The sequence below is a fragment of the Nicotiana attenuata genome, unplaced genomic scaffold, assembly GCF_001879085.1.
Source record: "Nicotiana attenuata strain UT unplaced genomic scaffold, NIATTr2, whole genome shotgun sequence".
Taxonomy (NCBI): Eukaryota; Viridiplantae; Streptophyta; class Magnoliopsida; order Solanales; family Solanaceae; genus Nicotiana; species Nicotiana attenuata.
Window position 1 is genome coordinate 60,977 of NW_017671239.1, and position 12,998 is coordinate 73,974.

The window sequence follows — 12,998 nt, forward strand, 5'->3', positions numbered from 1 at the left end:
ACCGAGAATAAAAACTCGACCATGGTTTGGTTTGATTTGGTTTGGTGTTGGAAAAAATAACCCGACCATAATTGATTTGGTTTGGTTTTAACTAAAGAAAGTCAAACCGAAACCAAACCAACCCGACATTACATAAATAGAAATTTTAGATATAATTAATACATAAATATACTTATTGTGATATAATTTATTAATATTTCTTAAAAAATTTCATAATTTTATATCTTTTAAGGTATTATTTCAAGGTTGGACTTAGAACTTTTGAATGTTCCAATAAGTTTTATTGACATTAACATTAGTGAATTAAATAATGCTAACAAAAGCCCAAACCAAAATCAAATCAATATTAATGCTAACAAAAGACATCCAATTCAATACTACGAACGGGAATGTATTGAATAACTATTTTTGTTATGCAATAATTTAGATAAAAATGCATGACCTATTTTTATTTTTTCTTTAGCGTTTAGTCATGTAATTAATACCCCCTTATTAGCCTACTTATTTTTGCATGACTTGGTACTTTTAGATTATGTTTATTCTATTATGACTTTTTAATTAGCAATATATATATATTACATAATTTTATTGTCTTTATTGTTGAATATTTTAGGATAATGCCATGACACATCTCATATTTTGTATTATTTTCTTGGAAAATATTTTATATAGTTGTATCTTACTAGGATTAAAGAAATATTTTGAGCACAATTTATATGTTTTGATCTACGAAGATTTTACTGGAAGAAAATCCGTAAAAACCCGAATAACCCGAAAACCCGAGAAAAACCGAGAGCGAAAAATCCGAGTTTTATTGGTTTGGTTTGGTCTTTAGATTTAATAACCCGACATAATTGGTTCGGTTTGATAATTGTAAAATCCGAACAAACCCGACCTATGTACACCCCTAGTCCACAATACTTGCAACTGCTCTTTTCACGGTTCATTTCTCTTTGTACGATAGACTCATGTGATCCCGCTCTTCTCCAGACCCTGCGCATAGCGAGAGTTTAGCGCACCGGGCTATATTTTTTGCGCATAATCAGAGTGACTACCCTAAAAAAGTTGATTGTTTTAACTCGCAAGACACCCTGGCTTGGTTCTTATTTTTTGGTCCTAAGAAGTGTAGAATTCCAAAGAAGGGGAGAATGGGCTGGATCTTTCTTCACTTTGATGTTATAAAAATAAATTAATTATACGAAAATTATTGGGGAATTAACCTAGATATCTGTTCATTTAACCGTTTAAATTAAAAATAGCAGACAGATGAAAAATTATGTTGGATGGAACTTTTGTAGAACCACCTTTTAAATTTGAGTTAATACCCTAAAACCCCCATAAACTATAACATTTTTGTCAGTTTCCTACTTAAACTATTCGATGTCCCCAAAAATCCCCTGAATTATATTGTCCTTCGTATTAAACCCCCCTCGTCGCTGACCTGGCATAACGTGTACAAACACTCGCTTGGGAGCGCGTGACAACTGAAAAAAAGCCATCAAATGGCTCATATGACAGAAAATAATGGCTAATTAGCCTAACCCTCTTTCACATTTATTCTTTTTAATAAATATTCTCCATATTTCAATTATATCCACCTTTCGTCCTCATTTTTTTAACCATTTCTCCCTTCTTTTTTTTACATTTCTTCTTCATTTTTGAACTTTTTTTCTTCAGTTCACAATATGGGTTTCCTCTGAAAAAATTTCTCCCTCTCTTGTTTCCTCTGAAATGATTTATTCTCATTCTTGTTTTAGTCTTCTTTCATTTTTTACACATATTGTTGAAAGAATACCAATTTAAATATTCTTATTAAACTCAACACCTTGTAGAGAATAAAATTGAATATCTTGAACCTTCTTTATGTAATCTGGAATTAGAGGATGTAATAGTATTTGTTGGCCAATTAATTTTTTATTTGCGAAATTTTATTTTGTGTAATCTTTTTTATGTGATATAAGATGATTTTTAAGAAACACTATATGCCTTTATTTATATTTTTCTGTGCTACAAAATGAATATAAATGACTTCTTCAATTGGAGTTTAGCATAAAGCACGATCACAATTAAACCTAAAATTAACACAGTGCATTAATATTATTTTGGCCAAAACTCATAAAATTAATCAATCATCCTAGAGTAATACATGATGAGTAAATTGTATAAAAAACTCTTTAAAAACCACAAGTTAATATAGTTAGACAGACGCAACATGGGGTTTAATATATAGGGTAATATAGTTCAGGGGGATTTTGGGGACACCAGATAGTTTAAGTAGGTAACTGACAATATGGTGATAGTTTAGGCGGGTTTTAGGCTGAGTTGAATAGCCACGTGTAGTGCTACATGTCACGTTTTTTAAATAATTAGGAGCGTGTACTACACGCACCTCTAAGAATGCAATGAGGGATTTCTAATATAAAGGACAATATAGTTCAGGGGGTTTTGGGGACGCTGAATAATTTAAGTAGAAAACTGACAAAAACATAATAATTTAGGGGAATTTTAAATATATTAACTCTTTAAATTTTGACCCCTTTAAGAAAAATCTTGGGAAATAGCCTCTGACCAAAATTTTGAAGCGCGTTGGTCAACATTTTGGAAGCGGTCTCGGCTATCGTTAGAATTTTGAAGCACCATTCAACCACAATACTGAAAATCCAGGTGACCAGAATTATGGCAAAAGCTTAACAATCACCAGATTTTTCAACATTGCAGCTGAAAGTTCTTGTGAACGTCAGGATTTGTCCCTAGTTTTTACACATCACTCATGAAGCCAAGGACACCGTATTCTTAATATTTACCCAACACTCATAAAGTAAGGACACCATATACTTAACATTTATACATCACACATGAAGTTAAGGACACCATGTCCTTAACATAAAGTTAAAGACATGATATACTAAAGTTTAACAACAGAAAGTAGAAATACATCACACTTTGTCCTTAATATTTAGGCGAAATGGCTTCCTGGCCACTTAAACTTGCATCAATTTTTAAAGCCGATATATGAACTTTTGGGTTTCCCATTTGAGCACTTTTACTTGAGAAAATGGCTAGTAATAAACACTTTTGACCATTGACTATGCTTATGTGGCAACATTAAAGCTGATGTGGTCAATTTCGTGTTAATCACGGGTATAAAGCGCGTGAATACATTAAATTTAATAAAAAAAAATAAAAAAAAAAGATCCACCTCTATCTATTCCTCCCCGTACCCTTACCCCTGCCGCTTCCTTTTCTTCACTCATTGTCGCCACCCCTGTAATCCCTCATCCCTCCATTTCTCTTCTTCCTCCTTTATTCCTAATTAAGCCCATAACAAAAATTTTGATAAATCACACTCCAAAGCTCCATATTAAACCGTCATATTTGTTTATTCTTCAATTTTTCACTATCAATCACACTCCAATATATATGTACCCTGAAATTATTTTCTGATTTGTTCTGGTTCGTTGGAATTCCGATTTGATAAGGCGGATAAGAGAGAATCAGGTCCACCAGAGTGAAGTGTTGATACTGTTGTTCAAAGAGCTTGCCTCCGACGTTGAGCTTCACACGGTCGTTGACTTGGCTTTGAATTGTTGCATGTCGTGCTCCATTGATTACACCTATATATATGTACGTCGTGCTGGAATTATTTTCTGATTTTTTGGTAAAAAATGGGTTTGATTTCGATCATGGTCGCTGCTTTGATTTGTCGAAATTATTTGTTGATTTGTTGGAAAAAGTTGGGTCTTATTTCAATCATGGTAAAAGTTGTTCACTGCTTCATGATTTTTCTCTTTGATCATTGGAGGTGGTAATTTTAGTTTTTTAGTTTTGGTGATATTTTCCTTGTAATTTTTTGTGGTAAAAGGTTTTGCAAATGGTTCATATTTTCTTGCCGAGAAGATGATAAACAATGAAAGTGAAAGGTATTGGGTGGGATAGAAAACAGAGAATCGCCGGAGCCGTTGCCGATGAAAATCTAAAGTTTTTAAAATTGATTCCTAGTTCGTTAAGGTTTTTTCCGGCGGGTTCTGAGGGAGTGGAAGGGATGTGTAGAAAAAATTAATTTGTAAAAAAAAAAAAAAAAAAAAAAGAAGAAGTAGTGGGACTTCGAACGTCCAGGTGTTAACAAAATATGAATGAATGGATGATGTGGCTATACAATATATTAAATAAAATCCATGTCATTGAACAACAAGCACCATCACAAGTGTTTATTAGTAGATATTTTCTCAAGTAAAAATGTTCAAATGGAAACCAAGAGTTCATATATAGCTTTACAAAAGTGGCCACGAAACCATTTCGCCAAATATTTACACATCTCTAATTAGGCTAACTGTGCACTTCCCCTGCTGTCTTTCGCGTGATATTTTCAGTTCAAATTCGATCCCCAGCGGCGATTCGATTCCGGCTGAAAAATCTGTTCAGAGCAATTAGCTGATCCCAGCGAAGTAGAGAGGAAGGAAAGTATGAGTGTATTTGGAGGAGATAGCTGGGCGAAGGAAGGGCAGTACAGGAAGAGAAGAATCGATGAATTAATGGCGGACAACATCAATTCTTCAGCTTATAAGAAGCTGTCCAGCGGCAAATTCGCCTGCCTCGTTTGTCCTCACTGTCCCGTCCTCGACACCCCTCTCATGCTCTCTGTATGTACATACTAAAAACACAAACCCTAATTTTGCTCCTTTGGTCTCTTTTTTAAATCTTTTTTTTTTTTGGTTCTTTGATTTTCATATCCTTTAAAACTAAAAATTTGATCTTGTAAATGTTGCTTCATAATTCTTCCATCTTCAATTCCCGATAAACAACTTAATCTTATATGTCATTCAGCTTGGCTTCGAATTTAAGTAAAGACTAAGCCCCTAAATAGTAAGGCAAGTTTAAAGTCTATCATTGACCGAAAATCGAAGTTAGCTTCAAAAGATTTGGAGTTGACTATTCCTGTATAGCATCTCTATAGTAAGAATACTTGGAGGTTTCAACATGATCCAGGTTCATGAGAAGATTGAAATGGCTGGCCGAGAATTGCAAATAGAAATTCCTGCAAGACCAAACATATTCATAAGATGAATGCCATAAATATGCAGATGGCCAAAATGGATGTGGTCATTGAAGATTGGACAAATTAGAAATGATGACATATGACAGAGGGTGTAATTTTTTGATAGGGTGTGACAGAGGTGTAAGTAGCGCAGAGAAAACAAAATAAGAAAAGGTTGGCTGAGATTATTAGGCCACGTCAGAGTAGAGCTCAATATATACCAATCCATGGGTGCAACAAAACAATGGTTAAAGATGCTAAAAATATACGACGTAGTTGATTGATTCATTCATCCGAAAACACTTGATTGCCTGCATGGCAAAAATCCTTCTCTTTTTGTGAATTATCTCTATTTTACTTTCCCAAACAAAAAATACATATGCTTCCTGCGCTGGGTGGTGGGTGGGTTTGATGGTGGTGATGGACCTCTGTTTCTTTTGGACCAGATACTTCTTTATTGGAGAATTTTGTGATTTATTGGCAGACAAACCATACAGACATGATCTGCATGTATATTACTACTTTTTGATGCATGGATGCAGCATGTATGTATCTAATGTATTAGGAACATTCTCATGTTATAGTACTTCAGCTTCGGGGATGCTTGTTCTCCTTCAATCTTCTTCCGTGATAATTCCCTTATTATCAGAAGGAGCTCTACTTCTTTGGACAAAAATATTTTTAATAGGTCCAAGTGAGCCATGAAAGGGAGGTAGAGTGTGAACATCTTAATCATGCCACATATGCTTCTGAGGCTTAAAGAAAAAATGACAAGGTTCTCTTCAGATTTTGACTGTTTGCAGTTGATGAAGGACCTCTATTTCCTGGACCAACATTTTCAATTGGTGAAGTTCTGTGATTAACTAATAGACAAACTATACAGACATACTGTACATGCATTTTTACAATTTTCTTAAAATTAGGATTGGTATGCATCTATGTTTGCATCGATAATTGTATTAAGACATTTCTCATGTTATAACTTTATCCAGAAAACATAAAAAATTCTCATGTTACAATACTCTACTTCGGTATGCTAGTTTTTCTGTGATAATTCCCTTATTATCAGAAAACATATGTAGGCACATGTGAAAGGGTCACGCCATCGAGCAGCAGAGTCAAGGCTTAGAGAAAGAGAATTAGGCAGGCAAGATGAGATAAACAAGAGAATAGCCTTGTCAGAATGTGTTACTGCCACCTCGAGCACCTTGACGTCCAGCCAATTATGTAAATCAGCAAACAAACCATTGATTGAGCGCGCAAAGAAAGCTGCTTCTGACATACTTCATCAAAATTTGGCCCAAAGTACTGCTTCTCGAGTGGATGAGATCAAATGTAACAAGGGTGATGGTACAAGTTGTCTAACTAATAAAAGGAATAGTCAATCTGTTCAAATAGGAGTCACAACAAATCAAACTATCATACCTCATGCATACGACCGGGAACGACAAGAGAAGGAGCTTAAGTTCACATCTGCTGGATGGAAGCGTGATGGCCATGGGAAGTGGTATAAGGATGAAAATGTGAGTTCTTCATTTGAAGCACGAACCTGTGATGAACTTTTTCTCATGTGTTTCTTAAAGCGAGGCAACATTGTTTCTCATACTGCTAAACTATAACTAGAGGTTTATCACTTGATTGTTGTTCAATCAATTCTCTTTATTTAAGTATATGGCTTTAAGTTGAATGAAGGTTTGATAAGGTCCATGTAAAACTAATTTGGGTTGCACTGTTTACTTGTTTGCAGGTTGAGTTTGACTCAGATGAAGAAGATCCTAATCTCTCTCTTCCGTGACTGTTGGTTGAAAAAAGTAAGATTTTATACCTATTTAATCCTTTCCCTTTCAGCTGTACTTTATTTCGAATCATGACATTCTACTTGATTGGATGCCAAAACTAACTCTTTTACAGGCATCCATCGCTGCGCATCACTTTCCTCATAGGGAGTTGAATACTAGTCAGGTCAAATTCAAGGATAACCAGATACATTCAATGTGTGAAAGGCCAAGCAATTGTTAGTTCTGATGCTTGCTCACGCTTCAAGTTATCATTATCAATAAGCATGAGAAAGTTGCAATGCAGAAGTTTTTCAATTTAGCAGGAATGCGTCTCTGAATATGATGCTTTGGTTTCTGTTGGATATGAATGGTGAACATGATGCTTTGAATGAGATAGGTTTGAACAGTTGAGCTGGAATGCAGTGCTCTGCTGGATACTGATTGAGCAGCTGAGGTGACGATAGTTAAGGGTCTCTATTTCTGCTATTTTCTCCCTTTGAATCCTCAATTTGTCTTAGCCACAAAACCAACAGGGTGAAGCGATTGGGAAGTGAATTATTTGGCCTTCACTTTTGGCATCTACTATGTCTTTCCTCAAAATAGGTGTAAAATTACCGAGGCTTACATTATAATGGTATTTGTGGTAGTCTCCCACAAAATAGGTGTGAATATATCTCATCCTTCCTTCCCATTCTCTGGTCTCCAATGTAATAGAAAAAAATTAAAGAGAAAGAGTCTGAATTTTCTCGTGTTACGCAAGTCTATGGAAAGGTAACTGGCTCCAGCTTCAATAGTTGATGATTATTGAGGCTTTCTTTGTCGATATTCTATTTATGAATAGCAGCAAGCAAGAACTCAAATTATGCATAGAGCTAGCAAAGAAATGTATGGAGTTTGTTTGAAAGTTTCAAAAACAAGTTTGCAATATTTTCTTTTAGTACGTATTTGCTTACTCTCTAATAAATAGAGCTTTAGCTAGCGTTTGGCCATAGATCCCAAATTTGTTTTGAAAAATCTGATTTGGGTGAAGTTTGGTTGAAGATGAAAATGTGTTTGGACATACGTTTTCAAAATATATTTCCCAACTTTATTTTGGAAAAATATGTATATAATTCCCAAGTTTTGGGATTTTAGCCCAAAATCAGCAATTGGTGTGAAATATGAGCAAAATTTATGGCCAAACATGAATTTTGAAAATAAATTCCAAATTTATTTTTGCAAAACTCATGGCCAAACGGTTCCTTAATCTTTCAATAAAGTAGGTCTGTTATTTAACTGGAAAAAAGGTAATAAGACATATTAAGGTTGAAATTGACCACTACAAAACAAAATACTGGCCAATGAAAAAAGATTTTCGTTTGAAGGTTATTTTACTATGGACACAGAAACAAGACCTCTTGAAATTGACCACTACAAAACAAATACTGGCTAATTGAAAAAAGAAAGTTCTCTTTTCAAGGTTATTTAATGGAGCATAGAACCAAGACCTCCAAGAGAAAATGATATCTTACGTTCATTTCATTTACAAGAATAGAATAATATCCTGGGAGGATTTTTATATTTTATTTATAGATCTCTTCATTAAAATAACATTTGTAGCTTTTATTAGAAAAAGAGATTCAAGGCAAGAAACAACTGATTTCTGAATTATTTAAAAAGATATTTGTAAAAGGATGTGGGCCTCTATATCAAAGCCACCTTGACCATTCAGAACACCTTTGTGTTACTTCAGTACATCAACCTTGGATTTATTCAAATTCAAGATTCTCAATACACAAGCAAAAAGCAGATACAGGTAACTCAAGAGTACTGAAAATGAGTGCAGCATATGGATCATGGAAGTCACCAATCACAGCAGATATAGTCTCGGGTTCAGAGAAGCGTCTAGAAGGTTTCACTCTAGACTCAAATGGCCACTTAATGTGGCTAGAAACTCGGCCAGCTGAGTCAGGACGAGCAGTGCTTGTTAAAGAAGAAGGGGAAGATATTACACCTAAAGACTTCAATGTTCGGACCACTGTTCAAGAATATGGTGGTGGCTCTTTTGGAGTTTCTGGAGATTTACTTGTTTTCTCCAATTTTGATGATCAGAGATTGTACAAGCAGCTTCTCGCTTCTCCAGGTCTGGCCTGGGTCCAATTAATATTCTTATTTAGGTTCCATTTCAAATTATTTTGCAATCTTTTGAAATAAAGTTTATATATTTGCATAAAAAGATACACCGTTTTCCTAATTTCATTTTATGTGTCACCTTCATATGTTTGGAAATTGGTTAATTTTACATTTTCATTTTGGCACTGACACAAACTTGTGGTAGAAAAAAAAATATTTTCTTTTGGTGCAAAGGTACTTTCGGTATTTTATGGATACTTAGCTGATAGCGTGAAAAATCTTTTTTTTTTCTAAATCTTGTGTTCAGTCAAATAGTGTCAAAATTTTGTGATACGGAGTTCTATAAATCACTATTTTTTTTATAATTAAGAAGATTTAAAAAATGTTTGACAAAGATTGTAACAAAAGGAAAATGATTTAATTCTCCAAATAAGAATTGTATCATATAGATAGGACAGAATAAATAGCAAGTTTATTTATTTTTTCGTGGAAGTTATAGCCGTGGAGCAGATTAAATTGATAATTTGTTAATCATAGATTCCAGACCAGTGCCGATAACTCCAGATTATGGGGGACCTGTTGTGAGGTATGCTGATGGGGTCTTTGATGGCCGTTTAAACCGTTACATTGCTGTAAGAGAAGGTACATATATCTCTACTTATAATCACTACATGTATTATTGTTATAATTTTTGGATTAGGATTTTTTTCTTTACAGTCTTGTTTGTTGTAACTGTATATTTTTGCTCCTTATTATCTATGAATAGATCATCGCGGGGTTGATGCACAGCCAACTACAGAGATTGTGAGTGTTTCCCTTAATGATAACAACACTGAAGGTATGTAAGTGGCAACAGCTTTGAAGTATTGTGAATCTGTTGATCTATGATGTTAAAATGGAGAATGCTTGATTTGCTGCGTCTGCTTTTATTCATGAATTTCAGAACCAAAAGTGTTGATTAGTGGGAATGACTTCTATGCATTCCCGCGGGTGGATCCAAAGGGAGAACGTTTGGCCTGGATCGAATGGAGCCACCCTAACATGCATTGGGATAAAGCAGAACTTTGGGTCGGGTATATATCTGAGAACGGGTGAGTAAGTCTTCTTACATTCTCTGTACTGAATAAAAAAAAGTCTTCTTACATTCTCTCTTTATTAGATGTTGTCCACACTGCAAGACGCTTCAAATTTTACTGAAAAAGATTTCATGCACACTGATCCACTTTTGCTGTGAATGTTTAACAATTGGTTGAATTAATCAAATATAGAGACATCGACAAGCGAGTAGTAGTTGCTGGTGCCTGTCCTTCTGCCGTGGAATCGCCAACTGAGCCTCTGTGGTCGTCCAAAGGCAGGATAAGTTTTAAGCAGTATTCTGCTGTTTACTCCCATTCTAAAAGCAGAATAACTGCTAGTCTTATGATGTTGAATATTGAAGCAACCTCCTCGGATTATTGCAGGGGAATTGTTTTTCATAACAGATAGGAATACAGGGTTTTGGAACATATACAAATGGGTAAATACATTAAACCGTAAGAGTTTTGCAAATTTTGTAGTATTGGTGATAGTTCATCACTGTTTATTGCTTCTACATCAGATTGAAGATAAAAATGAGGTCCTTGCGATTTATTCTTTGGATGCTGAGTTCACAAGACCTTTTTGGGTTTTTGGAAACCGATGTTATGACATCATTGAGGGAAAAGACGGATCAACCATTATTGCCTGCAGCTACAGGTCTCTCTCTCCATTTAAATGCTATCCCAGTTCTTTTCATTATTTTCCCAGCCTCTCTTTGGAGTGTTCTGTTGACACTTCTAATAAAGTTGGTTTATCTATTTTGGCTTGCAGGCAACATGGAAAGTCATATCTTGGTGTTATAAATCAAGCTAAGAACTCCTTCTGTTCAGTTGATATTCCATTCACTTACATATCAAATATTGTAAGTTGCAGCTTATATTGTGGAAATTGTCTAATTGGTGCAACATTCAGAAATTGTAACAGTCTGCTTAAATGTTGTTTAGCTTGCAAGTGGGCAGATCCTTTACATTGAGGGTGCATCTTCCGTTCTTCCTACTTCTTTAGCAAAGGTTGTGTCTTGTTCTTTTCTGTAACGGTCGCTTTTTCAAATAATTATTTTCCGCAGTTTGACTTCATGAATTTCATTGCTTGGCAACAGGTCATACTAGATGATCATATGTCAAAGGTTGTTGATTTCAGTATCATGTGGTCATCTTCTTCAGACAGTGACAAGTACATATCATATTTTAGCTTGCCCGAGCTTATCGAATTTCCAACAGATGTGGCTGGTCAGAATGCCTATGCATATTTCTATGCTCCATGTAATCCAGATTATAAGGGCAGTGAAGACGAAAAGCCTCCACTGTTGCTGGAAAGCCATGGTAAATAATTTGTATTTTCTTAGAGTTGTATTTTCATTATGCACCGAGTGCTAATTTAGTTTTCTATGGCATTGATTAAAGTGTTGAAAAATTAAGATACTAAGCATTGTATATTCTAACTATAAAGTTGCTGAAGAAAAAGCTTGTTACATGGCAGTGCTGTTGGCCAGTTTCACATCGGCAAAATATGAGAGTCGTGACAGGAGCTTTCAATAGTTATTGTATAGGCAAAGCATTTGTCGTCTTCTTAGCTGCTTTCTGTCAGTAATAACAAGAACAAATTCCAATCTCTGACTTTCTACAAGTCTACTAACCATTGAGCTCGAGCATGCACGTGTATGTTAAATACAGGGCTATCCAAATAAGTGTGTGTGCACGTGTCTGTGTCTGTGTAAGTATACATATGTATAGCTACACAACTATCTGGAAGTAAAACAGGTTAAATATGGGGATATCCAAGAGAGGAAATAATTAGAAAAACTCTAGACTTCTATTTTCCTGTTCCAACACTATTATAATATTAATTGCCTTGTTTTCACCATGCTTCACTAATCTTCTTTTTCATTCTGAGTATGCGTGAACTTAACTGATTTTGAACTGTTGCTCATGCATATTACAGGAGGGCCAACTGATGAGGCACATGGAACCTTAAATCTTAGCATGCAATATTGGACTAGTCGAGGATGGGCATTCGTAGATGTTAACTACGGAGGAAGTTCGGGTATGTTATCAGAGTTTGAGCAATTTATTTTCCATCTAACTTCCATACTTCCTAGATTCAGACAATTTTTTTATTTATTATTTAATGGTTGTCAAATTCAACTGTATCTGATTTACTAAAAACTTTCTAACCCTATTTTTCAGTCTGTTAGGTTCTGATACATTACACTCCACTAAGTTCTTAGAGTTTACTTGTCCCTCTCTATACATCACATAATTAAGTCTTCACAAATTCCAATTCAAGGTTATGGCAGGGCGTACCGAGAACGTCTTCTAGGGAAGTGGGGAATTGTTGACATTAATGATTGTTGCTCTTGTGCTAAATATTTGGTTAGTTGAATTAACTGCATCCCCTACCTTATTTGTTATTTTTCTCTTTTCTTTACTCTAGAGGTTTAACAAGGATACTTGTTTATTAAGGTGGATGAGGGGAAGGTTGATGAAAAGCACCTTTGCATAACTGGTTGTTCTGCTGGTGGTTACACAACATTAGCTTCTCTTGCTTTCAGAGAGACATTTAGAGCTGGAGCTTCTTTATTTGGAGTAAGTCAATATGTAACATCAATTTGGAATCAAGGAGGGAAATGGTTTTTATTGTGGTATGATCAGTGTTAGTCTCAGCCGAAGTAAAATGCTTATTGCTGCAAATCCTTGCCTTGTTCTCGCCCTGAACCATCACGTGAGCATATGCGGAGGGTAAAAACTGGGAAAAAGGATAAGGAGATGGCGTAATTAGAAGTTTAAGTGATGATTAATCATATGCTCAATTTAATTGCATTTATTTTATGTTTTATGTCTGCATCTTGTTTTGAATAGAAGGAAAAGCTTATATGGAATGTACCGCTTACATTATGCTCCACGTATCAGCTCTCTATAATGTCACAAACTTGTACCTCCTCTCTACTTCTCTATTAGACTTGGGGGGGGGGGGGGGGGGTCAACAGGGTTTTGATT

The 12,998-nt window shown here is 35.2% G+C and overlaps 2 protein-coding genes across 2 annotated transcripts in view; both read left to right on the plus strand.

Annotated features, from left to right (window-relative positions):
- Positions 1 to 4,248: 4,248 nt before the first annotated feature.
- LOC109206940 (sodium channel modifier 1-like) lies at positions 4,249 to 7,680 on the plus strand. The gene is made up of 4 exons (XM_019369812.1): positions 4,249 to 4,640; positions 6,118 to 6,558; positions 6,783 to 6,846; positions 6,947 to 7,680. Exons 1-3 carry the CDS (start codon positions 4,464 to 4,466, stop codon positions 6,828 to 6,830), a joined length of 666 nt encoding a protein of 221 aa, XP_019225357.1. The 5' UTR covers positions 4,249 to 4,463; the 3' UTR covers positions 6,831 to 6,846; positions 6,947 to 7,680.
- A 675-nt stretch (positions 7,681 to 8,355) lies between these two features.
- Positions 8,356 to 12,998, plus strand: part of LOC109206941 — a 6,028-nt gene continuing 1,385 nt past the window's right edge. The window contains exons 1-13 of the mRNA XM_019369813.1: positions 8,356 to 8,935; positions 9,463 to 9,567; positions 9,692 to 9,763; positions 9,869 to 10,016; positions 10,194 to 10,276; positions 10,386 to 10,441; positions 10,523 to 10,659; positions 10,774 to 10,864; positions 10,947 to 11,012; positions 11,102 to 11,324; positions 11,944 to 12,045; positions 12,289 to 12,374; positions 12,465 to 12,587. Coding sequence (XP_019225358.1) covers positions 8,629 to 8,935; positions 9,463 to 9,567; positions 9,692 to 9,763; positions 9,869 to 10,016; positions 10,194 to 10,276; positions 10,386 to 10,441; positions 10,523 to 10,659; positions 10,774 to 10,864; positions 10,947 to 11,012; positions 11,102 to 11,324; positions 11,944 to 12,045; positions 12,289 to 12,374; positions 12,465 to 12,587 — 1,599 coding nt within the window. The 5' untranslated portion in view covers positions 8,356 to 8,628. The remainder of the gene's footprint in view (positions 8,936 to 9,462; positions 9,568 to 9,691; positions 9,764 to 9,868; positions 10,017 to 10,193; positions 10,277 to 10,385; positions 10,442 to 10,522; positions 10,660 to 10,773; positions 10,865 to 10,946; positions 11,013 to 11,101; positions 11,325 to 11,943; positions 12,046 to 12,288; positions 12,375 to 12,464; positions 12,588 to 12,998) is intronic.